This window comes from Catharus ustulatus, chromosome 1 (assembly GCF_009819885.2).
Source record: "Catharus ustulatus isolate bCatUst1 chromosome 1, bCatUst1.pri.v2, whole genome shotgun sequence".
Classification (NCBI taxonomy): domain Eukaryota; kingdom Metazoa; phylum Chordata; class Aves; order Passeriformes; family Turdidae; genus Catharus; species Catharus ustulatus.
The window spans coordinates 117,728,081-117,756,061 of NC_046221.1; the positions used below are offsets into that span (position 1 = coordinate 117,728,081).

Genomic DNA, 27,981 nt, shown 5'->3' on the forward strand with positions numbered 1-27,981 from the left:
CATCTTTTCACTCTTCCTGTTCAGGGCATTAATTCTGTGTGTCTCTCCCATCCTTCCTTTTACTGCTGACAGAGAACATTTTCATTGGTGTGATTACAGTAGATATAAGTTTGCATCCTCAATAGGAAAGCACAAGTTTTCAGTGCTGTGGATTGAAGGCCAGTTTGGGGAAAGGTTTGTCAGCTTCTTGATGGATCAAGTGGTTAAATAGCTAAAAGCTACAAAGCAGTTGTGGGCTTGTCATTTGTCCTTCCTTCCTACCTCTGCTGCAGTTTGAGGCCACAGCAGAAAAAGCAGTGAGCGGAGGAATCATCCTGAAGCTGGATCTGGCCTCTGAGCTCCTGCTCAGATGGACCAGTTGGAACTGCTCAGTAGGTGGAAGAGAGCCACGGGTCTCTGCTTAGCTGGGCTCTCTTTCTCCAGGCCAGTGCCTAGGGAAGCATGGGCTGAGCAGAGATGGTGCAGGTGTAGAGCTGCCATCTTCCTATGTGAATTCTTGTGCAGTAGGTTCAACTTCAAATCCAGACTGTATTGTATGTGCTTATTTCATGGAGGAGTCCTGATGTGGGTACAGTAGGTCTCCTCCCATTTTATTTCCCCTTTAAAGAAAGTAGAAAATGTTTCTATATTTATGTCTCTTTGCTGTTTGACATGTGTAAATCTATCTTCAAAAGTAGAGATAATATTTTCAAGAAATTTTAACTTATATTTTGTGTAGATATCTTACAGTCATGCTGCAATCTGCATTTATATTTGCATTGCCTGATTGCAGCTATGCCTCTGTTATGTCAGTGGGTACGTTTTTCTGTGCAACTTCAAAGAAACCCCCCTAAACCCCCAAAACCCAAGCAAATTCAAACCAAGCAAACAACCATAACAATCTCTGGAGAAATTCAGATAAATTCTTTTCTACTGTCTTCTCTTCCTGGAAGCCTCCTGGTGCTAAAATGGAAATGGGCAGTTGCCTGGATGGGACGAAAGAATATTGTGTGAAATATTTGACGCTATTACAGATGCAATTGTCATACACTAAAAAAATTGAGATGCAAGCAAAGCAACAGAAATCTTCAGAAGTGAGGTAATTATGTTTAAAATAAATTTTTGTGATCCTAGTGTTGGAAATTTGACTATAAATTCAACATTTTTGAATGTAAAGAAAATGAGAAGCCCATCTATGTCCCCAAATCAATGTGCACGATATACAGTGCTGCTGCTGCTGAGCCAGATTTGAAGGGGCATATTGCAATTCTCCTCTGTTAGGGGTTAAGTGGGGTTTTGGAAAACAGTTGGTGTCTGAAGACAAGAATGATGTGGCAGAAGCAATTTCTCCCCCACCACATCTACTGCTGAATTCTCAAATGTTTTCTTGCATCCACTGTAATACTGTTTTTTGTTTTCAAAAGTGTCCTAAGTAAGGATTATTCTTCTTTCCACCGTGGTCCCTAGGGGTGCAGGTGTGTATGGTGGGGTTTGTCCTTCAGGGGTGTTGGTGGTTCTGAAGGGCTGTGCTGTAGGAGATGCCAGTTTGTCACGCTGGAAGCAAAGCAGATCGTCTCTCACTCGCAGCCATCAATGCCGCTGCTGGGGACATCCTCCCCTTAAACACTGGTATTCTGTGGTTGTGCAGTTGCCCTCCTCTATTTAAACAAGACTGTGGGTGCAGTGGGAATATATAGTTTTCCCATGTGTGCTGCCGGATCCATGGCTTGTACTGCAGCTGTGAGGTGCTAAGTGAGTTGAGAATTAGGTGCTACCAGTTGTACCTGGTACTGAGATGAATTGCTGTGATGATCAGGTCAAGAGGTGTTGGGTTTACATGCTCCTGCTCTTTTATTCCATCCCGAAGCTTCAGTTTCTCTGCTTGAGTCAGCACTACATGGGAAAATTATTCAAATGATTTGCAAACCTGAGGGGAGAGAGTATATATTGCAAAGTACAGTTTTTCAATACATCTCTTCTTGTTACATTTGAAATTCTTGTTAATGCTATGGGGTGAAATGTCTAAACTGTATCTGTTCAAATTCTTTCAAAGTTTCTGTGTGAAAGAATGGAGAAATGTAGAGTATTGCAAGTTTTAAGATTTATTGCCTAGATTAAACAAATAACTGGGTTAACTGAGTATTTGTAGAGAAAAAAACTCAAAATGCATGTACTCAGCTTTTCTTGTCTGCAAGTAAACCTTTAGTAAAGGTTTTTTTGAATTGTTTACTTTTTCATTAAGATTTTTTTTCCATCAGAAAATAAAAGTCTGAGGTTCATTGTAGGAAATAAATATCTTAAGTTGTAAAATGTTAGCTCTGTGTCTAAATCTGTCATGTTGCAAGAGCTTATAGTTGTTAAGGGTAAGCTTTAGTTCTTTTGTTTGTTTTTTTTAATACTTGAGTGGCTGTTTATAGTTCAAGAGAAACAGGATTTCCCAAGATTTTATTTTAAATTATCTTATATCTACTTGTATGCAGACCACATACAAATCTGATCAACTAAAATTAACTTGTGTTATCAAAAGAGGAGAAAATTACAGAATGTCCTAGTACTATGTGCAGTAAAATGAAATGCAGTTGTCACATGAGGCCGAGGTCCTGAAAATAAAGGAAATTGCCAAGGGAAGAGGGAGCTGGCACAAATGAAGCAGACTTTTGCTCTAAAATTGTGACTGTTCCTTCTTACATGCATCCACGAGTGGCATGAGGGTGTAACCACAGAATAGCCCTTTAGATGATCATGTTCTTATGCTAATTTTAACTATAACTATTTAACTTTTCTTTGCTAGTGAATTTCTTGTTGAATCAGGAAAACATAAATGAATATCATGACTGCAGTACAGATGTATCACTGGCAGCGAACACAGTAAAATTGCTTTGCACTTGGAGAACGTTGAAATGCATTTTCTCTATTAGAAAGTGTGAATGTTTTCACTGGGCCAAATGTTTGGCGCTAATGGGGAAAAAAAGCACCACGTTTGTCGTTGGTCAGAGCCAGCAGAGCTTCAGAAGTCCTGCTTGTAAACCCTTCTGTGACAGGGTAGCCCACCTGGTTGATCTAGGAAAACCAGTAGATGGGAGATCTTTTTGGACTTCAAAAGCAAAGCTTTTGGTACTGTCTCTCACAGTACCTTCCAGACCAAATGTCCAGCACACAGCTGGATAACCATGCTGAATGATGGGTGAGTAACTGGCTCACAGATCAGGCACAAAGGGTTACAGTGAATGGGGTGACATCAGGCTGGGGTCTGGGCACTAATGGGGCTCTCTGCAGGGCTCCATCCTCAGCCCAGTTCTCTCCAACATCTTCGTTAACCACTGGGATTCAGGACTCAAAGGGATGCAAAGTAAGTTTGCCAAAGACAGTAAATTGGGAGAAGCTGTTGACTCCCTCCAGAGCAGAGAGGCCCTGCAGAGAGACCTTGACAAATTAGAGGACTGGGAAATTACCAACTGCATGAAGTTTAACAAGGGCAAGTGCCAGATTCTGCACCTGGGACAGGACAATCCTGGTTGTGTGTACAGACTTGGGAATGAGATGCTGGAAGGCAGGGCTGCAGAAAAGGACCTGGGGTTGTGGTTACTGCAATTAGAAAATGAGTTAGCAGGGCCTTTTTTGTTTCTTTAGCAAGTGTTCCATGGAGTGGAAAGGAATGGACAGGGACAGCTCAGTGTTAGTTACTTGACCAGTTAACGTTAAAGTAGGAGAGATTTCTTCTTGCTTTGAAATGAGATAAGGTGGACATTACCCAGTCTTGAGTTGGGATATTTATTTGCTTTAAATTACAGTAATTTCATGATTATAAGCCACACGTCCAGGTGTCAGCAACTGCATTAGGTTACAATACAGGGTTACAATACAGAGTGTGATAAAAGGTATCTATTCTATCACCATCTGTTGAGGGTGGGGGCAGTGATCCTTATCTCAATGGCAGATATTCTGCTAATGGGCCATCCATTGAAACCAGGCAGGGCATTGTTCTTTATCTTTTCACAACCCATCCTTCCTCCAGCGAGTCATTTTCTGCTAATGGCCCATTGAGTCCCACTGATAAAATTACTGCATCCCATTGGAAGTTGCTCCAGCCAGGGGGAAGAGCCCAGCATTTCTTACCAAGATAAAAACAGAGGTTTTGGGACACTAAGGGAGCCCCTTTCTCCACTGGACTCCAGAGGAAAACTGGATTTCTCCACATCACCCCTGGACCTCCGGAGGGAAACTGCACCTTGTACAGGAGCACTGCTCCAACTGAATCACATCTGTCACTGCAGGAGGATGCAGCCACCATTTAATGGGACTGCTACCAACACCCTGCCTGACGGGATGTCAGGTTGTACTCTGACTTTGTCAGGGTTTGGAGTTTGTTTCTCTGTAGTACTGTATTTCTATTTTAATTTCCCTAGTAAAGAACTGTTATTCCTAATTCCCATATCTTTGCCTGAAAGTCCCTTGATTTCAGAATTATAACAATTTGGAGGGAGAGGATTTACATTCTCCATTTCAAAGAGAAGCTCCTGCCTTTCTCAGCAGACACCTGTCCTCCAAACTAAAACAGCAACTTTTCGTTCTTTGTCCATATATATAAGCCACGTCTGATTATAAGCCGCACTTCCGGGTTTGGACAAAATTTTAGTCAAAATGGTGTGGCTTATAATTGTGAAATTACTGTATATGAAGTCCTCTATACTGTGTACAAGGAGAAAACTCAGTAGAGTGTTGACTTCAAATTGAAGTCTGTAAAGGAGTAAACTTGGATGAATAGGGGGTTATTTTTGGTAAGTGCCCTGCCCTGCTGAATAAAAACGTTAATAAATAAACACAGAGAGATCTTCAACACTTCAGAAAGATTGAAAATTACTTTTCAAAACACAGCAGATTCGCTAATGCTCTTTTTTTGTTACTTTCTATTAGCCTCATTGGAGTTGGGAGATAGGAACCAGCCTGGAAGTCACAGATCAGGCTCAGTATTACTTTTTGGTGATGGCTATCACAAAACTCTTCAGTCTTGCTATTAAAATCTGTGGGAAGGGCAACTACCAGAACCTGAACTGTTGTACAGGATGCTGAGCTTTCTTATATGTCTTTCATGTGGCTATTGTTGGACATGGACAGTAAAGGCAATGTGTTGTTTTAAATGCAGTATTTCAACAAGCTCAGATTTAGTATGGCAATAGGACATGAATTGTTGCTTTTAAATCTGTCTGCCTTCAGGGAATTAAAGGAACAAAATAGTTGTACTGGAAGTTTTGTGATTATAAATAAAAAGGTTGTGGGCAGTGGAGATTGTATCTGAGCAGCTTGACTTCGCTGAGCAGCCTTTGCATTTGCCAGATGTCTTCAATTTGCTCATATTTAAGCATTTTGGGGGCAAGTTTGAAGTGCTGGTCAGGAAAGTATACCTCCCAAACGAGTTTTTACTGTTTCAATAAAATACTTTGTCAGTTCCCTTGATTACAGAATTGATACATTAGTAATCAAAATATATTTGCCAATTTTATACGCGTACCCCCCAGATGTTGGCTTACCTCTTACTGCACAGCCAGGAGTGACTCTGACTCTGTATTTCACAGTATCTCGCAGTACATGTACAAGTGTTTTACAGTGTGGGTACCTGTACTGTTTTGGAAGAAATCAGTGGTTTTGAAATGCTGTTGTCAGCAAATCTGTTAGTGTGTGTAACAGAAATCACCTTTTCCTTTGTTTTATGTGTTCGAGCTAAAAAGGGGTTGTGGTGGTGTTTAAACTCATTTGTTTCTACCTTTTTAAAAGAAACAAACCATAAAGTATCAACTGTTGCTCTGGCCGTACAAATTCTTTCTGTGCATAGCATGTCCGTGAACTGTGTTTTCTAATTTCAGAAGCTATATAAAAGAGTATAAAAACATTTCCAATGACCATCTGAGAACCTTTCATAAATGCATTCTTAGTTATATTTTATGTTCTGCAACCAAACAGATGCAAATTGCTTTATGATGTTTTCTGTTCAAACTATTTTTAAGCACATTTGGAATGTGAATGGAAGGATGATGATTAATAAATACTGGTGTGCGCTTAGCACAGAGGGCTACTAAGGAAAGTCAGAATTTTACTTTTCATGGACCTTTGTGATAACTGGCATCCTAACACAGATGTGGTCAGCAAATTAGTAATGAAATTGTGAGCATCAGTGGGACTCTCCTGGTAGTCATATCAGGCCTGAAACAGGAATCATGTTTTGCTATTGTGTGCAATAGCCACAGAATCAGAAACTTGCTTTCCTTCATGCTACAGGGTGTTCCTGCCATAAGGGCAATAGTAGTGAGCTTGCAGAAGAGTAGTAACACATTGACTGGTCACAGCCTGTTCAGGAAAAAAGGGGGAAATTAGGCTGTAAGCCACTAATAGCTGCTCTCTTCTGCAGGTGCTTTAAGGCTTTCTTGCATTGTTTGAACAAATAAAATACATTTCTCTGACTGGTGTCTGTGGAGGGAATGAAGAACACTCATGTTGAACAGGTTTTTTTCAGCAAAACAGGTTTTTGAGGTACTAACTGTATAGTGTATTGCTGCAGTCTGACCACAGAGTTCAGATGCAGACTCATGCATGCAAGGCTTTTAAACAAGCAATCTGAAAATAGATTTTACTGCTGTATTTTTAAGCCTAGCTGATCTGGCATCTACTGGTTCCGGCATGGCTCATGTAGGCCACCCAGCCAAGCTGAATTACAACTGCATCTGAGAATGGTTCCCTGGTAGGAAGAGAAACTGGATGGAGTTTGTTGAAGTCTGTAGAATTGTTTACCCACAAGTTTTGTGGTGTGGTAGTGCTTCAGTGCTCAAGTTTGGGGGACAATGTGGATAAACACAGTGTTATCAGCTGAGTAGATTATCCTATATGAAGTTTTGTGCTTGTCTGTGCTGCTCTTGGAACCAAAACTTCCATTGCACTTCTATATTAGTTGTCTCTCTGTCTTAAAGTCCTGGTTGAAACCAGGATAAAGCAAGGTTATTAAGCTTGCCTGGAACTTCACTAGAACCCAATATTTTCTAAATATTTTTGTTTGTTTTCCTCCTTAATATAGCAGGGTTCATAGGTTGTTAAGTATGGTTTCATAGCTTTTTTAAGTCTGGGCTCTTTCTTTTGAGGCTTTGGGGGTTTTCTTCTTCCTCTGAGTCTGAGTTTCTTTCCTCTCTGCCTGACACCAACCATAGAGATGTGGCAATATAAACTGCAAAACTTCTATAGGTTATTCTGGCTTAAATGGGGCTCTTGTATTTCAGAGTTCATTGTGTGATCTGCTGCTTAGATATTTAGCTATTCTATCTGATAATTCTTGTGATATTTATAATTTTGCGAACAAGATAGTTGTTCATTAAAAATTCAGCTGACACTGCTAACTACTTTTTATATAATGTGTTGACTTGTCTGTAGATGAAATTGCTTAATAACTGATAACTGAAGAGAGTTTTTTTGCAAGTCACCTGAAGTCCTGCTTAGCCTTTTTAGCTCCTTCTCAGTTTCCACAGGTGTGTGTCTCCCCAGTTTCACTTTTATGATGTGAACTTTACCAAGCTATTTGTCTTTTTTAAAGAAGTTTTTTCATGTGCACAAATAGTCATGAGGTGGTTGTATGCTATCTCTGTTGATTCCTAAACCAGTTTAACTCAAGGACACGTTTCACCTTAGTAGAAATCTTTATTAATATATTTGGTAGTACTTGTGGAGAAACTTTGCGCTGCAGCGAAAGAATGAGGGAGATCTTTATGCAAATAACTTCTTTGAAGCCAAAGAAAAATACTCAAACACTCCCACAGTAGTCCAAAGCTCTTTGTAGTAGCCCAAAGACAGCTTCCAACACATACATCTTCTTGTTCTTAAAAGTGAGAAATTATGTCTTCTGGCTTTGAATCCAAGAGTAGGAATTACTTTAGTGTTACCTTAAGTGTATTTGTGCTAGATGCCACTCCTCTGCTCTTCACCTTGGGAATGCTAAATTAATTTCATCTTGGAGAGTGTTCAGACCACTGAAACTGCACACTTGACCCAGCTTGTGAAATGAATCATAGGGTCAAGTATGGGTAAAAGAATATTTTTGTGATCACTCCTTGCCAACAGACAAACAAATCTGTGAGGGAAAAGAAAACCCAACCTGTTATAACTAGTGGTTACACTGGTTTGTTTTGAATTTTCAACTGTCTAATAGGATCTGTTCATAAGTGCAAGGGAAAGTTAGGAACCTTTTTTTATATTCCTCTTACTGGAGACAGGACTGAAAGCATGAAGATTTTGGGCACCCAGCTACTGAAAATGTTTTGCTGCATGTAATTCCATAAGTGTTGCACCCTAGGTGTATATTTTGTTGGGAGTAAGTCTGTTGGAAAACTCAAAGTTAGGAGAACTAATCTACAAAATGTAGTTTTACAATATGATTCTGTCTCTAAGGGTCAAAGCATACATCCATAGACATACATATTCATCTGTCCTGTGACTTGTCACTTGGCAAAACCAAATAGAGATTCCTGGCAAAACTGAGCATTGTTTTATTCTCTGCAGGGGCGGGCTAGCTGAGAGGTTATGTCGGCTCCAGAACAGAGAGAGATCTGCCATTAGCTTTTGGAGGCATCAGTGCATTTCAGATGATAAAATCCCTTCAGGTAAGAAGCATTGCACAATACCACTGTCAAAGTATTATACCTACATATATGTATCTATGGCCTGTATAGGGGTAAAAGTGAAGTTTATATTATTTGCTGGTCTTTCCTGACTTGGATTTAATGCTATCTTGATTGTCTTCTGAGCTAATAATTGCATTTCTAGTAAATATGCAGGTTTCTAACAACTCAGTCATCATTTGAATGTATGAGGTAAAGGATATATTTTGAGTAGCCTTCATCTAAGTTCTTCACAGCTCCTTGATTTCCAGCATCACGTGGAAAAGTAGTGTTTTCAACAGGTTGTAGGACAATTCAAGTTTTAATTTATGGTTGTTCAGATTGTTTTGGTGTGTTTTTTTTTTCTTTCTTTCTTTATAATCAACCTTTCCTCCTGTTCTTTTTGCTTTGTGATCACTTCTTGCCAACAAACAAGCATGGATAAAAAATCATGGATAAGTGCTGAAATTGTGAATGTCACGAAGTGTGAACAAATAGAGTACAACTATGAAATGAGTGTGAAGCATAACTACAGGTTGCACATCACTTAAAAAGAAACAGTGGGAGTCATGCAAATTAGTCACTGGTGACTGATAGCACTGCTTTTCTGTAGTGTTTCTTAAGAGGTAATGGATTAATGGAGTTTAAATAGAAAGAAATAGTTAAGTTTTTTAGTTAACTTCTGTGTGTGTGACTACAGTCTACAAAATGTCAAGCATTTATTCTATATTAAGCTGACTGCTTGTTTTTGAGGATATATTAACTTGCATTTATTTTTCAGAAAGTCCTCTAGTCTTAATTTTAAAACACAGATAAGTTAATTACCTTGAGAGTTTGTCCCCAGTTCTACTCCCAAATTTTGAAAGGTGGGATTTTTTTCCAAATCTGATTTTGTCTGGTTTCAGTTCCCCTCTTTCGTCTCTTATTTCTCCCTTAAAGAGCTCTTTAGTATGTGGCATTTTCCCTTTCTGGCACTTGTATAGCAAAACCTCTGCTGCCTCATAATTTTCATAAACTAAACAGACTGAACTCTTCAAGGATCTCTAAAGTATTTTTATCAGTGTTCAAATGACTTTCATGGCTTTTTATTGTACCCTCTTGAACTTTTTGGAAGGGTCTTTAGAACAAGGATATCAATTCTATGTGTTCTTCCAGTTTTAGTCTCATTAAAATCATTGACCAGGTCCAGTTCACTTCTCAGCCTTTTGGATATTTGAGGCCTGTGATAAGTGTTTGAGTCTGGTTTGGCTTTGGTCACAGCCAAAAAATGGTGCTGGGACTTCACTTTGAATTAATTGTCCAGTATGATTTTTTAACCACTACAGCTATTTTTTTCTGAGATGCTGTTTCCCACTCTCCAGCTACTCTTTCTGTTTCTTCTGCCTATTCACAGGGAAGAATTTTTGCTGTACCCTGATTTTACTAAAGTAGTCCAGCTAACCATGCAGTTCAGATCACTATGTAGCTCAAGCCTGTCTTCTTTTAGCCACAGATTTGCCTGAGTTTGTGGTATTCACACCATTTTTATGTCACTGATGAAACCATTTAATAGCATGAGTGTTTACTTGCAAGTCCTGCTGGAACTGCTGTTACTCCATTGTAATCCTACTGATAAAAAGCTCTCACTAAAATTCACAAAGTTAGCTGTTAGAATTTTAATTTTTTTCTTTGCATTCCACTCAGAGTGTATTACTCATAGTGAAAATGATTGATTTTTCATAAGAAGGTTGTATGATTTAAAGTTACACCCAAACTGTTGGCTAAAGCTCAGTCTCAGTTTCTCACTGGAGCTTTAGAGGGCTTACATCCCTTGGCCGTTTGCTTGCTGTGTGTTCAAAATGCCACCCATGTGGAATAGCACACTGTATTTCTGACCTTAATTCCTTACTTATTTTTCCAACCACTTTGCCTAGATCTGATGTCAGGCTAGTTGGTCTCCAGTTATTGTAAGCCACTTTGTCTACCTTTCCTGAATAGTAGCACAATATCATCATCCTTCAATCTTCTGAAATTTCACCAGTATCTGAATGCACTCTAGAAAGTGCCATCAGGGAACCAGAGATGTCTTTAGCCAGCTCTTTTCAAAAATACTATGTTGAAAATTGTACAGGCATGCTTACTTAAAACCTTGGGAGGTTACTTCATCATTCTTGTGTGGTGTGAGGACATCCTCTTGCTGCTTCTCAAGCATGGAACAGAAATAGATATTCAATAGGCGTGCCTTTTTAATAAAATGAAATTTTTAAATGCACTCTGTAGTAACAGACCTGCAACATTGCTAATATGCTAATATTCTTTTTGTCCTAGTTTCACATGTGTCATTACAAAACCTTGTGTTTGGCTGCTCACCATTTTGTTACACCAACTTCTAGGCTGAAATATTCCATGCTAAACATCTGCCCCTGGCTGAATTCCTTTCTTTGATTCTTTTTCTTTCTTTCAGAAAATGAGTCAGAATTCGTTAGCATTTTATGAGAAAAAGGCTATGGGAAAATACCTTGCTCTGTTCTTAAGTACATTTAAAAAATTCTGATGAGTGTCTGTAAGATGATTTAGTTTTGGCAGAAGATGAACTTTTCTGGGGTATGCCTTTTCCTTCATAAGAGAAAATGTACAAGAAGTCTTTAGGACAAACTGCTGTTTCATTTACCCTGTAAGCATTTGCTACAATTTCTGAAAAATGCTGAACATGCCATAAATTTAGGAATACATTTCAACTTCACAACTTCAATTTCACTTTCAATTCTCAATTCTTATTCCTAAGTTTAATGATTATAAAATAATCATTAAAATAGCTGTGATAATATTCTGGGGATACTTTTTCATTTAGAGCAAAATTTTTGATAATTATATTGTTAGAACAGCCATAATGTTTTGTGTCACCAAAATTAAATTGGTGTTTGGTTTGGAGAACATCAGTTGGAATGGTTGAAATTGTAGTAATGTAACTAGATAACCTTCTCTTTGCTTCCAGGAATGTGAAGTGTCAGCACAGCAAATGCATGCCACTTTCAACTTTCATCTCTTTAGGCTCAAGTTAAGACTGTTTCACTAGTCTTAAGAATGTTCTTGAATTTTGTTTCCTCTCTGTTTTGCCCAGTAATATTTCTAAGCCACACTGTTTCCAGGACTGTTTCTGGCTTCAGCACAGAATTAGAGGAAAGAACTTTTCAAATAACAAACTCATTTGAGTCACTAAAGAATCCTGAAGATTAATGTGGAGGATTGAAGTAACTTAGTTGCTGGGAGAGCTGTAACGTCATTTTGGATATCCCATAGACATGCAGACTAGAAGTTCATTGCTAAAGCAGCGGGGAGCAATTTCAAATGAGAGTGGTTTAAAGTCCTCCTTACGTATGAGATTTAAGGAAAAATGTTTCCAGAAGTTCCAGCTGTCATCCCCTTTAGACATTTCATATTGCAGATTTTATGCCTTTATTTTACCGTTGCTTACTTTTAGGTTGTATCCATGTCCATATTACTAAAACCCCCCTAGTTTTTGGCTTTATTTTTAAATAAAATTCCTGTCTGTTACCTCCCTGACCCCTTTCTGTAAGTAACCATTGTGGTTTGGCTGCCTCTTGGTCACTGTGGTGAATCACTGCCCAGAAGAGAGCACCTCCTTTCAGCACGCACGTTCTGGTGTTTATGCAGCGCGCAGGGTATTGCTTTGGCTGACTCATTCTGCAGGGTGGAAGAAAGCTTTGTGCTTTCTCAGATTTTGACAGTTTTGGGGCAAAGTCATATTCTGTAGCCAGTGCCCATGTTGGGATAGGCATTCACTAAGGATATGTGCTTCTGCAAGGTGACTCCCACTTCTGTAAATCAAGGTAACCATACCAGGCAGAGGCCAGAGTTTGCCTGTGCTACACAACATTGGTTGGATGTTTTCTGTGGTTCATTTCTAACAGAGGCAAATGTCAGGCTCTGCCACAAATCCAAAATTCTCTGTTCTTCACAAGATGTAAGAGGGGGGCTGAGGTGCAGGCCATGTAACAGCAAGTCTCTGATCAGCCAAGCTGGTTTGAGGGTACTCTGTGCAAGGGCTTGTAGACCATTTGCAGGCTTTTTTCTGTGTGCACTGCTGCAACTTCCCCATGAAGTTTCCTGTTTGGGCAAAGTGGAGATCTGGACAGCTGAAAGAGAGAGAGAAATAAAAAACCAAACCCACAACAAAAACCCAAACCTTTTTCCTGTCAACATCTGCTGGAAGAAAAAATAGTGCTTTTTTGAGTTATATTCAGACAACCTTCCTGTCTATAGGAGGGGACACTAATAACATTTAAAGCAAATTCATGTAGATTCCTACTGTTACTTTGGAAATTCCGCTTTCTATACATCTTACCTTAGTTTTGTTTGTCTTGCAGCTATCATTGAAACATTTCTTTACCTTAAATGCAAACATTTTATTCTCTAGCATTTGTAATCTCATGCAAGATTTGGTATTTGTTGATCGAAGGTTAAGATTCATGATTGTGTTACAACTGAATTTGAGTAATGAACTGACAATAAAGCAAAACCATTGATCTTTCCTTCCAAACTGCTCCTTCCTCTCAGGGAAAAGTGACCTTCAAGGGACAACAAATTTTCAGTTTGCTGAGGCAAGTGGAGCACATATATGAGGGGAAGAGGGTGAAGCCCTGGAGATAAGGACAGGATTTCACATGTTTTCAGGAAGGCTGAAAGGCTTACAGAAGAGGTTATAAACAAGCAACCTCCTCTTCCAGTTTCAGTGACTAGTTAAGATGATGGGAAGAAAGGATTTTAACAGCTTGAATGCCATGGAACTTGTACCTGATGAAGAAAACGTGGGTAGCCCTTAACAGGGTTTCCTACACTGTGTATAATTCTTCTAAAAAGACAGAAATCTGGAATTTGTTAGTTGTTGTTTATTTTCTTAGTTCTTGATAGTTTTTTATTACTAAAGAGTTAATACTATAAATTAGAAACATGGCAAGTGGCCAATATTTTTTTTCTTGAACTTGTTACAGCATTGGAAAGGAAAAAAATCAGATGTACAGTAATTTCACGATTATGAGCTGCTCTGAGTATAAGCCGCACTTCCAGGTGTCGGCAGCTTTTCATTCTTTGTCCATAGGTAAACCGCACCTGATTATAAGCCGCATGTTACAATACAGAGTGTGATAAAAGGTATCTATTGTATCACCATCTGGTGAGGATGGGGGCAGTGATCCTTATCTCAAGGGCAGATATTCTGCTAATGGGCCATCCATTGAAACCAGGCAGGGCATTGTTCTTTATCTTTTCACAACCCATCCTTCCTCCAGGGAGTCATTGTCTGCTAATGGCCCATTGAGTCCCACTGTGTGAATGATAAAATTACTGCATCCCATTGGAACTTGCTCCAGCCAGGGGGAACAGCCCAACATTTCTTACCAAGATAAAAACAGAGGTTTTGGATCACTAAGGCAGCCCCTTTCTCCACTGGACTCCAGTGGAAAACCAGATTTCTCCACATCACTACTGGACCTTTAGAGGGAAACTGCACCTTGTACAGGAGCACTGCTTCAACTGAATCACATCTGTGACTGCAGGAGGATGCAGCCACCATTTAATGGGACTGCTACCAACACCCTGCCTGATGGGGTGTCAGGTTGTACTCTGACTTTGTCAGGGTTTGGAGTTTGTTTCTTTGTAGTACTGTATTTCTATTTTAATTTCCCTGGAAAAGAATTGTTATTCCTAATTCCCATATCTTTGCCTGAAAGCCCCTTGATTTCAAAATTATAATAATTTGGAGGGAGAGGATTTACATTCTCCATTTCAAAGAGAAGCTCCTGCCTTTCTCAGCAGACACCTGTCCTCCAAACTAAAACAGTAAGTTTTTGTTCTTTGTCCATATATAAGCCACATCTGATTATAAGCCGTATTTCAAGTTCGGGCCAAAATTTTAGTCAAAATGGTGCGGCTTATAATTGTGAAATTACTGTAAACTTGTCTTCTTCAAACAAAAATTTTTTGTTGTTTTTGTTTTCCTGTGAGAAACAATAATAACATGCATAGTCTAAGTAGCTTACATATGTTCTTGTAAGGAATGTGTAGTGTTTAAAGCACAGCCAAATTCAGCAGACTTCTAAAAATTCATATAAATATGACAAGATGCCATCATGCCTGTGAGAGACTTGGTGTGTTTCTGAAAAAAATCTTCTTGAATGGCTTCAGAAGTTACCAGCCCAGGAAGAATAACAACATGTACAGATCAGAATAGCAACCAGATGGTTTTGTACAGGCTCTGAAAACCTTGTAATCCACACCTGGTTTTTCAGCATTGACTTTGAATTACAAAGAGCTGCTTGGTGTATGCTTTGTACCTGCTTGCTGAGTTTGAGGCTGTACCTGCAAGTTATACATGAGGGAGGAGGAAGAACAATATTGGGATACTAATCAAAAGAATATTTTTGTTTTGATTTATGCCTGTAATTTGACATTTTGTATTTTTTACGTTTAAGAATGAAAGTAAAACTTTGTGGCTTAAACCAGAAAGCAGTTGGCTATTCTTCCACTGCAGATAGTATGTGATGTCCCAGGAGGGTGTCTACTAACTGCAGTTTTGGAACCACATTTGACTATTAGAAGTTAAATGATGTTGGGATGAAATAATGCCTTTGAAAGAATAACCGAGACAAATTTGGAAGAGTGTTGCTAGCTTGCTTTATTAAACAAGGCATAAAGTGGAATTTTCTTTGTTTCCTTTATAATTCCATAATGTGTATTCGACCTATTCAGCTGAACCAGAGACAGAAAGTGACTTTCATTCATTGTGCAGTGAGTACTATTCCCAACCTTAATTGCCCACAGTTCTTTGTACTTTCAGTGGGAAAGTTTATTTTGTAAAAGCTTTTACCTAGGATTAGTAGAAATTTGATTTGAGTGTAACACCTGCATTTTACATACTGCGTATTTCTAAAGAATTTCCCAGTTAAGAGAAAGTATAACTTCTCAACCATGTTTTTTAGAAATGTCAACTAGATATGTCAAGTACAGTACAAATTTGCTTCTAAGCTGCAGTTCATGTATATTATTTGTTTAATAGTTCTTTGAGCAAAAGTAATGGTAATTTGTTTTCCATAGAAGTATCTGTCCTTTCCCCATATTCATCTATCACTGAAAGAAAGAATTATGAATGTTTAGCTGGTAAGAACAAGTTGTCCTCACTATTTTTGTATTTGTTAGCAGTTTTTCAAATATTAATGTGGCTTCAAGCAAGCTCATCTTTCTCCCTTGTGTCTTCTTATGAGTTTGTCATGGCTTTATTCAGAAAGCTGTACTTGCATAAGGGTAATTTTTAAATTGATTTAAAAGGAAGGTGGTGAAATAGTCTTCCTTTTGTCTCTTGTCATGCTTGCTTGGTCTCTCTTATCCATGTGACTTGTGAGCTAAGTCTTGTGGCTGGGGAGTTTTGTTTTGTCAGCCTTGCTTTTTGTGATAGTTCACATGTATACTTGTAGGTAGGTATATGGTCCTTATTGCTGTAGACTTTTCATTATCACAGTAGTAATAATTTCCACTCCATTCTCCTTCATGCTTGGATATGAGTTGGGATTTTTTTCTGGAATGCTCAGTGGAGCAGAGCCATTCACTGCTTGGCATTTTCTTAAGATCCAGTTTTCTTTTGTGTTTCTAAGATGTGGTCTGTGTTGTTGTAGTTTACTGTTTCCTGCGTAGGTACTGTGGCTTTTATGAACTTGTTTCTGCCTTATGTCATGTGATTGTTACATTTAGTTATATTCAGATGGGAATATCACGTCCTTCAGCCCTGGGGGTGAGATGCATTCTTGCAATGTGGCAAGATTTTTAAATTTTCAGGAAGAATGTCAAATCGAAAAATTCAGGAGTACATGCTGTCATAGACTAAGGTTGGCTCTGTTTTGCTCTTGTTGATGTGATGGTGTTACTGTTGCTTCTGCTCTGCATGGAGGTGCACTGGCTATCCCAGCTGACACATTCAAACCATGCAGAATTCAGTTTGCTGTCCTGAAACACTTTGTTTCACTCTGTAGGTGTTGTAGAGATTGCTCTGCTGCTGGAGTTGTGTTGGCTGGCTCTAAAGACAGTTTGTTCCCTTTGAGAACTTCCCATTTAAGGCTACAGGTGTTCTTTTGGAGCACTTGAACAGTAGCATTTTAGCAAAATTCACTGGAGTGAGGTGAAACTGCATGTGGTCTCACTGATACTGACATTTGATGCATTTCCATACATCAAGCACTATGGACTGTCTCTTTGCAGTGGGTTCAGCTTCCTGTCACTGTGTCGCTAGAGAAACATAAAATATGCGGTTCCCAAGAGATCACAATTTCTATATTTTCCTTCTCATTTGTCTTCCTTATTGGTAGTTACAGAGTTATTAAAACAAACTTTAGAGTTGTATTTCAGGCACTGAAGCCAGAATGTCTGAACATTTGGTTTTTTTTAAATTGTGCTCCTCAATGTTTTTTTTCCTTCTCTCGTCTCCAAACTTATGTTTAGTTGTTGAGTCAAAGCAGGCTGGCTTTCTTCCTAGCCTTATTTCTAGGCTGCCCTTGGCATGGCCAGGGCATCATCTGTGACCATGTACATTCAGTGTTGGTGTGGCTTAAATCTATGTGTCTGTCTGCTGTGAGGCCACTGTGTTAGGTCTGAAGATCATTCAGTCTGCCAGAGACTGTTGAGTCATCTGAAGTCTTCAAAGGGCTCAAGACTTCAGACTATGTGAGCTCCAAAGAATGGGGAGTATTTTTTCCCCCCTCTTTTTTTTATTCTTTTTGTTTCTTTTTGCCCCTCCTGGAATTCAGAATAAATGCAGAACATCTGCAAAGTACTGCATCAAAATATATTTTGGTGTCATGGTATATGACTGAAGGGCAGCATCACCCTGTGTACTGAAGGAATAAGCAAAAATGAAAATAAGTTCCCAAAGGAACTGATGCATTCAATGTGAAAATTGTTTGTTCATCTCCTGGGTACTGGAATTATCTTTGTTTGAGCTATGTCATGTCTGGGTTGCAAATTGGAGTGAGAAACCAACATCCCAGAGGACACCTGGAATTAAATAATTAACTGTGTATGTCAAAGCAGTTCTGTTAGGTGGTTAAACCAAAGTGCCTCTAGCTTAGGATCCTGTTTCTGGCAGTGACAAGAGCTACCAAAATGCCTAGAAAAAAACAATAATAAGGCTAACACTTGATACCAAAGTATTCTCCCAAGTATCTTCCACAGATCTCTGATCTGGAGACTTTCTAAACCAGAACTACTGTCTGTGTTCTTAGTAGTTCTAAGTGAGTTTTTCTCCTACCAAAAATTTACTGGTTGTTTTTCTGAACCCATGCATACAATATAGACCTGTTTTGATCACAGAATTATGGATCATCAGACAGCCTTTTTGGAAATTATGCCCAAGGTCATTGCCAGGTTTGTTCCATTACTACTGTTGCCAAAAAGACCTTTCCCTATGATTTCAAAGGTTCTGCTAATAGTAGCAGTGAGAGGTTGATGCTCCATTTGCCTAGGTTTGGATCAGGATTTCTTCATCTTTGTCTGAGATTCTTGTTTCTTCTCTGGGAGGTGAGGGAGGTTCTTGCTAATCACAGCAAGGTTTCACCAAAAAAGCTTTTCTGCTTAAATGGCTCGTTCTTCCCACCAGTCAGCCTCTCTCATGGATTTCATTCCTGGACCACTTGCAAAGCATTACAGGCCTTGGTGGCTGATTCCCTCCTTTCAGATGCTGTTCTTTAGAGGGCACATTTATACATCTCAGATACCTGTGCAAAATTCATATTCAGCGAGATTTATCACTGCCTTTCTGGCACTCTTTGTGGCACCTTAAGCAGCCTTGTGTATCAGTGATTGAATTACACTTCATGCCCCTGCGATGAATAAACCCTCTGTATATACTCATGGGGCCAGATACTTCAAATGATCCTTGATCCCATGTCAGGGGGTGTTTTCTCTGACTTTCCAGCTGACTCTGTGAAGGCTGTGGACAGATGCTGGAAGGGGCAGCTGTATGTGTTGGGCTATGTTTCAGGACCAGAGAGCTGCAGCAGCCCTCTGTCACCTGAGCTCAGAGCACCCAGGGCTTTGCTGAGAAATGCACCTGTGTCACACTGATCAGGCTGATCTGGCTTTCCATCTTTGTCTCCCTCAAGCATTTCACTTTGCAGAGGCATCTGGAACCAAATTGAATATTTGGAGAAGGTCTTCACTGAAACCATGGTCGATCACAGCACCAAGCCTGTGATTTCAAGGAACATTTGTTGTATAATTTAGTATTAGGTGATCCTGTGAGGATCGGGGAGTTGGACTTGAGGATCCTTATGGGTCCCTTTCAACTCGAGATCTTCTGTGATTCTGTAAGAGCTTTGTTAAGCAGTCCTCAAATTGTTGTTTGCTGCTTCATGGAAGATTTCTAAATGCATCCAGGCAGCTGTATGCTCACTCTCAGTGACTGTGCATGTGTCCTTGTCTTTCAGTGGGAGAATAAAGGTTACATTGAAGTAAGTAGACTGAAGTGGCTTTACAGTTAGCTGAATTAGCCCATAATTTTCCTAGAAATTAACCCTGAAAAATCTATGAGTATTCTGGACAGCAGAATGGGTAATTAAGAAATCTGTAGTGCAGGAATGGGCACAGTTGCAGCACAGTTATTGACTGCACCTTTTAAAATGCATACAATTGTAAATTGTTCTTCCTTATTTAAGATTACTAGGTATTGCCATGAAACATGCATATCTCTGTTCTTTAATTTCTTGGGAATTTTTGAATTCTTGGGCAAATGAAAGTAAGTGAATGATAACTTCAGCAAACAAGTGGGAATTTGAGTTATCTGAGGGTGAAGGAGAACACTGCAAAACCCTAAAGTGAGCTTTTCACATGGAAGAACAAACAAGTAAACTCTGGAAACCGTAGAATGTGCAGTGATCCAGCCTGTCTCCTCACCCACAAATTTGCCCTTCAGTGTGCAGCCACATATGTTTGATTTATTTTTGATTGACATAACAATACAAGAGCCAAATGTATTAAAACCGAAGCTACATTCTGAACTTTGGTGTTTCATCATGTGCCAGCAATCCAAAGTGCTTTTCCATGTTGTTCAAGAGAACACTTATCATCAGCAGTAATAATAATTTCAGAGTAATTAAACTAAACTATCTCTGTGCATCTAAATAAACAAATAGATTGTGGTTCTGTAGAATGTGCTTGTGTGCCAAGTGTGAGACTTGGCTACTTGTCGAAATTGAGATGCTTTTAGTGTAGAAGCACTCTGCTTCATTTAGTATCAGCTCCCAGTGTTTCCACCAACTCTAGGCTTGCAAGAGACTCTGGGGTCTTGGTAGGAACTTTTTTACTCCAATGTCTTTTAGAAACTTTCATACAGATATAATTCTTGATTTACCTAGTATTTTTAACTGATTTACAGTCAGAAGTGTTTAAAAGAAAAATGTTATTAGGCTGTCATTCATTGTCTTCAACCCGCTGTATCAAGTGAGTAACATAGAAGCTGCTGACCAGTAAGAATTGTCATAAAATTCTGCACATAAGAAATGAGTAGTTCAGAAGTGATGAGCAGGCTCTCTCACAAGCTGTCTTAATTCCTTTTTTTTTATTAAACTGTTGGTGCGTTTGAAAATTGAAGCTGATTTTTTTGTGACTTGGTTTTTAAAGTGGATGTAAATGCAAATTGTGCTGTATGTCTAGAGGGAAGAGGTAAATGCTTAGTTACTTTAAAGGATGAGAATTTTTGTGGTTAGCAGAATTTGTTTATGCGTGCCAAATGACTTGGGGTTGACAGAGGACCACAACTACAGCTAGTCAGGCAAGACAGAATTCAAGTGTGAATATTCTGAGCCCTTCCCTTCAGGCACAGAAAACTAGTCAGTGCTCAGCCTTGTCAGAATTTTCACATAAGCAAACATTAACACAATGTAGTGAGTATCTGCAGGGGCACTGTGATGTTGCAGCTTCCTCTGAGAAGGTGACAGTGAGGAGCAACAGCAGGGACCATCTCTCTTCATCAGTCCGTTTCAAAGGACTTGGCCGAAAGGACTGATTCTCCCACTTCTCAGAGCTGGGAAAGGAGGTCACGCTGTAATGACTTGGACAGAAGTGACTTATGTACATCTTGTGTCAGACTGTCTGGTGGGAGGCTTTATACAGCTGGAAAATACCAGTTCAGGGGAAGCAGAATGCTTTGCAGAAGCAAGTTGCATGTGATGAAAAATGGGTTTACATGAAAGTGGTTTTGAGAACAATTTAGTTTTATATTTCCAAATTGCTTTATTTCAGTTTCAGTATGAAATTTAATAAAGAGAGGGACGGAATTTTTTGTTTTATTTTTGTAGAATTCAACTTTATTGAATAAATTTGAAAGGTTTTAGGGCCTGGTTTCTTTGGTTTGGGTTTCTTGAGGGTTGGGTTAATTTTTTTTGAAGTTTCTCATAAACTCAAACTAAAATATTTTGATTTATTTTCCAGAGGAAAAACATTCACAGTTGTGAAATGAGCCTTAAAATAAACAAACAAATAACTAGTACAGCTCTGCTGTTAAGTTCCAGTATCACGTTCACTGTTCCTCCCCTGTTTCTCCTTTGCTGTGGGAAGACAATAATTTATATCAGCTGTTTTTCTTGGGATGTTGTGTTTTTCCCAATGCAACTTGTAAATAAAAAAGGGTAGAACTGGGCCTCTGCTGCCCTTCTCCTCTGGGACGCTTTTCTGCCCCTCTAAATGCTTGTAGCATTGGGCAGGGTAACAACTATTCTTCCCTCAGGGACTGGAGTGCAGATCTGAGTAAGGCTAGGTGAGAATGAGAATAGATCTTACATAATCTCACAGCTCAGACCGAGGTCTGTCTGAGCAGCTGTTGCCCTGTGCACAGTGCAAAGGAACTAGGAGGAATTTCATTTCAGGGCAAAGTTGTTTCTTGTTCAGCAGAGATGAAAGTGCTAAGAATTGATCTGTATAGAAGCTTTGTATCTGATCATGTTGCTTTAAAACAAGAGAGCCCTCTGACTACCTTGACTGCCTACTGATAAAGTGGGTGATGAGTAGTTTTGCAATAATTATTTTTATAATTATTTTTAGGTAGTGCATCTTACTCCTTATTTTTTCACATTTGTCCCTCAATGTGAATCATCAGCTTTTAGATGCCTTATGCTCTTTCTAACTTGGTTCCTGACAGCTGCTGCTTTGAAAAAGGTCAAGGAGGGCAAACACAACTTCACTTTTAGCACAATGTTTGAATATTCTGTTTTTAAATAAATGTATTTTTTTGCAGTATCTAATAAAAACGACTGAACAAAGTCAGTAAGTTGCAAGATTTAAAAGTTCAGGTCTGGTGGGAGAGTAGGGAGTTTGTGATTTCATAGGTATTTGGAAGGAGTGCAGATGCGATTTTTTCTTTACAATTAATAGTGTTTATAGAGAAAATGAAGCTTGCTACTAAAGCTTAACGTAGGCCTTTTGATAAGTCTGTGAATTCTACTCGTGCATGGATATATCATGGTCAGACAGATGTGCAGAGCACAGAGGGATACACATCTTTAGAGTGCCAGAACTTCTTTCTTTCTCCTCATCCCCACTTTGCATTTTTATTTTTCATTTTCACTTTCTTTCCAGATAAATCTGGTGTTTTAATTGTGAAGATCTTAGAAATATTTGAGGAGTGCACAATACAAGTTGCCATCTGCCAGCAGCTGGAACAGTCTCCTGCTACACTTTCACCTGAGGATGCTGTCGTCAATGCAGAGGAACCAATACTCAAAGTCCTCTTCACAAGGGAGACAGCAGCCCACCTGAAGAGCAGACCACAGGATGTCATCCACATCTATCCCCCATGGTGAGTAAGAAGGGGCCACACTTGCTGTAGCACTGCAGAACAAAGTGGAGTCAGTAGAGTGCTGGCTGCACTGTTGTAGGAAAAACCTTGGGGGGTAATGGGAGAGCAGGGCATTCTTGTGGTCATCTGTCTCTGGCAGCTTGAGAGGCTTTGACAGATACCTTCAAGACAGCTCAGATAACAACTAAATGTGTATCATGATGCCTCTAGTGTTGCTCAGGGCTTCAGTTGTGTTTTCACTTAATATTTTCATGTTTAGAGCACTAGAAAGGCCTGAGCAATGTCTTATCAATGATAAGGCCAATAAAGTGCATACTTTCTGGTAGCAAAGCAGTTCAGGAATGCTCATCTGTTGTTGTGAGCATGGGTATAATATTTCAGTGGAAAAGTCTCTATTAACTGTATAGCATTCAGTCTTCAGTTCCCTGAGCTCCTCTTCAGGCAACCCTTTCTGGAATTCTTCAAAATGTTTGGTCTAGGCTTGTGATTACTTTCTGGATTGGATTATTTACCTGAATTTTAAGGGGTAGTAAAGCATGGTGAGATGTGTAGTAAAGCTGGTCGGTAGCGGCTGTAATTTGGAAGGACTAATCTTCATAAAAATTTAGGGGCGCTCTGAAGTGGGAATATTATTTCTTTCTTTACTACCCTTCACCTAAATTATAAAAGAGGAAATATTTTTCTTATGTATTTCAGTATTCATTACCTGAGTTTTGGCCTCCAGCTGCCTCTCATGTTTGACCATATCCTTTTGCAAAATACTTTTTTCCTGTTTTGCAAAGTTCTGTATCTGGTTTTTATCTTTGTTGATAGCTGCAAATCTTTTCTGAGTTCCCCAATTTGTAATCTTTTGCTTCTGAAATGTTTTTAGTTCTTTTTGGAAGCAATTCAAAAACTAAGGGAAGATATTTTATTTGGGGTTTATTATGGCTACAGATACAGCTATTGATAGTTTAGATGTAAATAGATCGGTAGCAAGGGGAAAATGAAGTTCAGTATTAAATCCTAGTCTGATATGATTCTGATTCATTGCCTTTTTTGTTCTCATTTATCTTTTGCTTCACAAGCTTTTCTTCATGCTTTACATTTGGTTTGGTTTGCCCGTTTTCTTCTTGTTTCTCTCTCCTACAAATTTATTCCATTTTTCTCTTCAGGTTTCCTCTGTCGTTTTTAAGCCACGAGATTTTGCATTTATGCAACTGTATCCTTCTGTGTAGACCTTAACCTACACGAAGGTTTATGTGTTAGAAAAACTGTTTAAGTTAGGATGTGATTCAACTTTCCTCTTTTTTACCTCCTTCATTGTTTTCCTGAGCTGTTACTGTAGCATGCTTAGCATGTGTAAGTCTCAGAGTGCTGCAGCTTTTTTCACGTATGCCCTGGAAAGATGTAAATCTGCACTGATACGATCCTTTCCAGACTACAGAAATCTGTAACTGTACTAGTGTAGTCTTCTCATTTGTTTAAATTTTAAGATGTTCTGGACGTAAAACTCATTGCTGTGTGTATGTAAACTGAGATTTCTTTAGAAAGCTTCATAGCTAGCTGTCTATCTTCCCAAAAATTCTGCTTTTGATTTGCTTTTTCTAATATATATATATATATATATATATATAAATATAATTTTTTTTAGTAAGATGTGCTTTTCATGTAGACAAAAGGTTATTTCATGAAACCGTAAAGTTTGGACAGAGGATACATCTGCATTGTCACAGTTGCTTTCCTTACCTCTGTGTCTCTCAAGGCACTTTATAAATACATCTGTTCATTGTAGCAAAACTGCATGATACCTCATTTCTAGTCCTATTTTCTGTCTTTTGGAAATTATCTTAATGTCAGTTGTCTCTTTGTTTACTCAACGAACTTCAAAAGAAACTGGGCTGGATAGTGTTAAACTACTGGAGGCAGGGAGGGGATAAAATGACGGATATTTTTGTTTTAGATTATAATTTGGCACTTTCAGTTTACATTAATTGGAAATTGGACTTGTACACTTAGTGGAAGTTTCCTCTATCACAGTTCCAAGCTTCTATTCTCTTAAACTCTTACTTGAGAGCTCTGAATGCTGAAATGTAGTTCTTGTTACTCTGCATTGAATTTGTACTTTTGTTGTTGACAGAAACAGCATTTGTTTTTAAAACGCTTGTCTGTCAATTCAAATGTGTGACTAGTGAAAAAACAAATTAACTAAATCTAATCCTGACGTGGTGAAATAAGCATATTTATGTATCTTATTAATATCTTATGTATCTTATTAATATCAATCAGAAACAAAAGGAACCAAAAGAAAAGTAGATGGAAGGGGAAGCAATCCTTGAATTACCTATGTGGTTTTGGGATACATAACACACTGTACATTGTTGTCCTGTATTTTGAGACAGTTGTATGGCAAGACACAATGGGATGAGATGGGGTGTTTTGTAAGTGGCCTGCTTCTGGTGCTGTAGTGTCCTGAGAGCAAGATTTCCCATTTCCTTTAAAACAAAACCCCAGAATTACATTCTGACTTTGCTTTTTGCTCTCTGACCAGGCAACCAAGTAAAATGTAGACACTCAGGCTGCTGGCTCCTGGAGGTAATTATTTGTGTCAAAAATTGAACACATCATTTTGGAGCCTTTGTAAAATTAGACTTTGCTTTTGTAATGTACTTGCATGTGCTGTGAACTCAATGCATAACTTGGTATGTGAAACATCTCCAGCCATAGACTTGCATTAAGTACTTTAGGAAGCAGTGTTAGAGAAGTGCTGGTATGCTTGTTGGTATTTGTTTGCATATGGAATCCCACGAAACTTCAGCACTGCAGTATAAGCAATTTAATTTCAAAAATAAAATATTGACAGGGGGCTGGTTGTTAAGAATCTTACCACTGGACATTGGACATTGCTCATGAAAATGCTCCCACTGGATTTCAGAGGAGCTTTGTGTCAGGGCAAGAATTACCAGGACTGAACCCAGATTTCTTTGTAACTAGATACTAATTTATTTGGATCTAGTGTCTCAAGGTACATATCTGCAATCTTGAAAGCAAGGGATTTGATGTGAGAATTGTCACTTGCTGTAGGGAAAGCAACCCCCATAAACTGATTAAAGCTTTCAAACCAGCATGTGTGGTGGAGGACAGAGCTCAGCTGCCTGGCCACTGAGACATCTGACAGGAGCCTGCTCTGATCTTGTGGCTGTATGGAAGTATTATTGCAGTGTTGTATCTAAATAAGGCCTATTAGCTTGGACACATCACATGAAAACGATTGTGTGTTTTGGGCTGGAGCTGGTTTCTGTCTGGCCAGCCAGGAACAAAACAGGCAAAAGAACTCAGCCCTACCTGCCCCTGCCTGTGTAGGCTTGCCTTTGGTTTTCTCTGCAGTATCTGAGCAACTTCTTGGATTAAGATTTTAAATGAACACCTCATAATTTTTTACAAACTGAATCTGAATCATTAAGTGTTTTTAACACCTGGAAAAGAAAAAAGTTTATTACTGAGTTTAATTAAATTGATTACTAAGTCATTATTCACTTTGCAGAAACACATATCCAGCAAAAAGTAAATTGCCTGCAAAAACATGAGAGAGTGGAAACAAAGGCTTCCACTCTTCCACTGGTGGTGATTTTATGGTTTCAACTTACCTGTTTTTTTTCCTGATTGTTTCATTGTAAAAATAATAGAAGTAATTTAACCATACCTAACAGAAAGTAATGAAAGTATTTTTAGAGATTCCAGGATTCATTTGACTGCTGACACTGCAAGTCTTGGGAATAGAGTTTGCCTTAGATACTTCTGTCTTCTGCTCATAGATATTCCTACTAGTTAATATTCAAGATAAACTGACCTGAAGAAAATGGTGCTGATTAGAATTCTTTCCCTTGCCAGTAAGTTTAACAACTTTGAAATGTTTTTCATGTATTTCTCAAGTTAAACTACTAGAAGTATGTGATATTAATAGAGTTCTTGGCAATAGCAGTATAAACCACAGATCACGTTTGATTTGGACAGGCTCAGAGATCGATCCGTACCTATTGAATGTGAATGTCTGGTATGAAGCCTCTAGTTCAGGAGGTTCATGTGGTGCTAATCACTGGGGTCAGGGGCAGTATGAAGGGGACATGACTACAGTAATTTCACAACCATAAGGTGCACCAGATTATAAGGCGCACTTCCGGGTGTCAGCAAATTTCCGAACTTTTGCCGATATATAAGGCGCACCGAACTATAAGGCGCACTGGTTTTTTGCAGCGAGGATCCACCCCCAGCTCCCCCTGCACGGTTGCTGGCCAAGGCCCTGCCTGAACCCGGCAGCCATGGGGCTCCGGTCCCGCCTGTACCTGGCAGCCACGGCCCCACGGCCCCGCCTCCACCTGGGGCCCTGCCGGCTCCCCCCGCAGCTCATGGCTCACACTTCCGGGTTGGCAAATTTCCGTTTGTCCATATATAAGGCGCACCAGACTATAAGGTGCACTTCCAGGTTCAGGCCAAAATTTTAGTCAAAAGGGTGCGCCTTATAGTCGTGAAATTACTGTACTCTGTTCTGTTCTTAAACTGCCTGAAAACAGTGCAGAAAACAAGATCCTTGGCTGGATAGCCATTATTCCCCATGCAACTTCTCTGAGACAGTTTATTTTAGGAACTTGGTATGGCAAGTACATAAAACACTTAAATCTGTGACATCAACTAGCAACTTCAAAGTTGTTCTTTAGTTTCTCTTAACCTGTGAAACCACGGGGAGTCATAATTACTCAACTTTGAGTGTTCCAGTGCCTGGAGAAAGTGTTTAATGTGGACTTCTCATTTCTGTTTGCATAACGCTAAATTCAGTCTCTCCTCAGTGAAGGAGTTTTAAAAGACTTAGAATTACTTACTGCCAAGAAGAACAACTCATACAAAACATTGCTGCAGATCAGCTGATGTACAGGGATGAAATCTTGTGTCTTAAGTCCTTTAATATAGGCCAAATGGTGGAAGTTGCTGTAGAAATGTGCAGGCAAGCTCTGAAGAAATTTATGTACAAGAAGCAATCTGAGTTTGTTGATTTGGGTAGTGTTCTACTTCAGAATTATCCTGGGTATGCTGTAGGCTGTTTTGTTGACTCAACAACAGCATTTATGATAAATGGGTATGTTACTGTGATTTTTGCATTGTCTTACCTAACACAGTGTCTTACATAATCTGGGTGAGAAACAGGAGTAACACAGGGAGCTCACATGAAATGGGTGTTTTGAGCTAGCATGGCTCATGCTAAAGAGCATTTAGCTTCCATTTGATAGAGACTTTTATCACTGTTGCTCTCACCAGGCAAGGGAAACATTTAAGAACATCTACAGAGTACCTCCCTATCACAAGAAAGATCATGTGAAAGCAGGATCTAGGCTTCACATATTAATGAAATGCTGAAACAATTTCCTGCTGCTCTGTAAAGAAAGCATCTATATTCTAAATTTTCTCAAATTAAGGAAAGACACTTACAGAACATCTTTTACATACATTCAATTTTTTCTGGTTGCTCCACAGAGGGGCAGCTTCTTTGAATGCTTAAATATT

At 39.1% G+C, this 27,981-nt stretch overlaps 1 protein-coding gene across 3 annotated transcripts in view; it reads left to right on the forward strand.

Annotated features, from left to right (window-relative positions):
- SPIDR (scaffold protein involved in DNA repair) overlaps positions 1-27,981 on the forward strand; it is a 199,616-nt gene that overhangs the window by 54,079 nt on the left and 117,556 nt on the right. For all 3 annotated transcript variants that reach the window (XR_004419640.1, XM_033075368.1, XM_033075377.1), the window contains exons 7-8: positions 8,515-8,615; positions 22,227-22,446. Coding sequence is in view for 2 of the 3 variants with exons in the window: in XM_033075368.1 (XP_032931259.1) it covers positions 8,515-8,615; positions 22,227-22,446 (321 nt within the window). In the remaining variant the exon portion in view is untranslated. The remainder of the gene's footprint in view (positions 1-8,514; positions 8,616-22,226; positions 22,447-27,981) is intronic.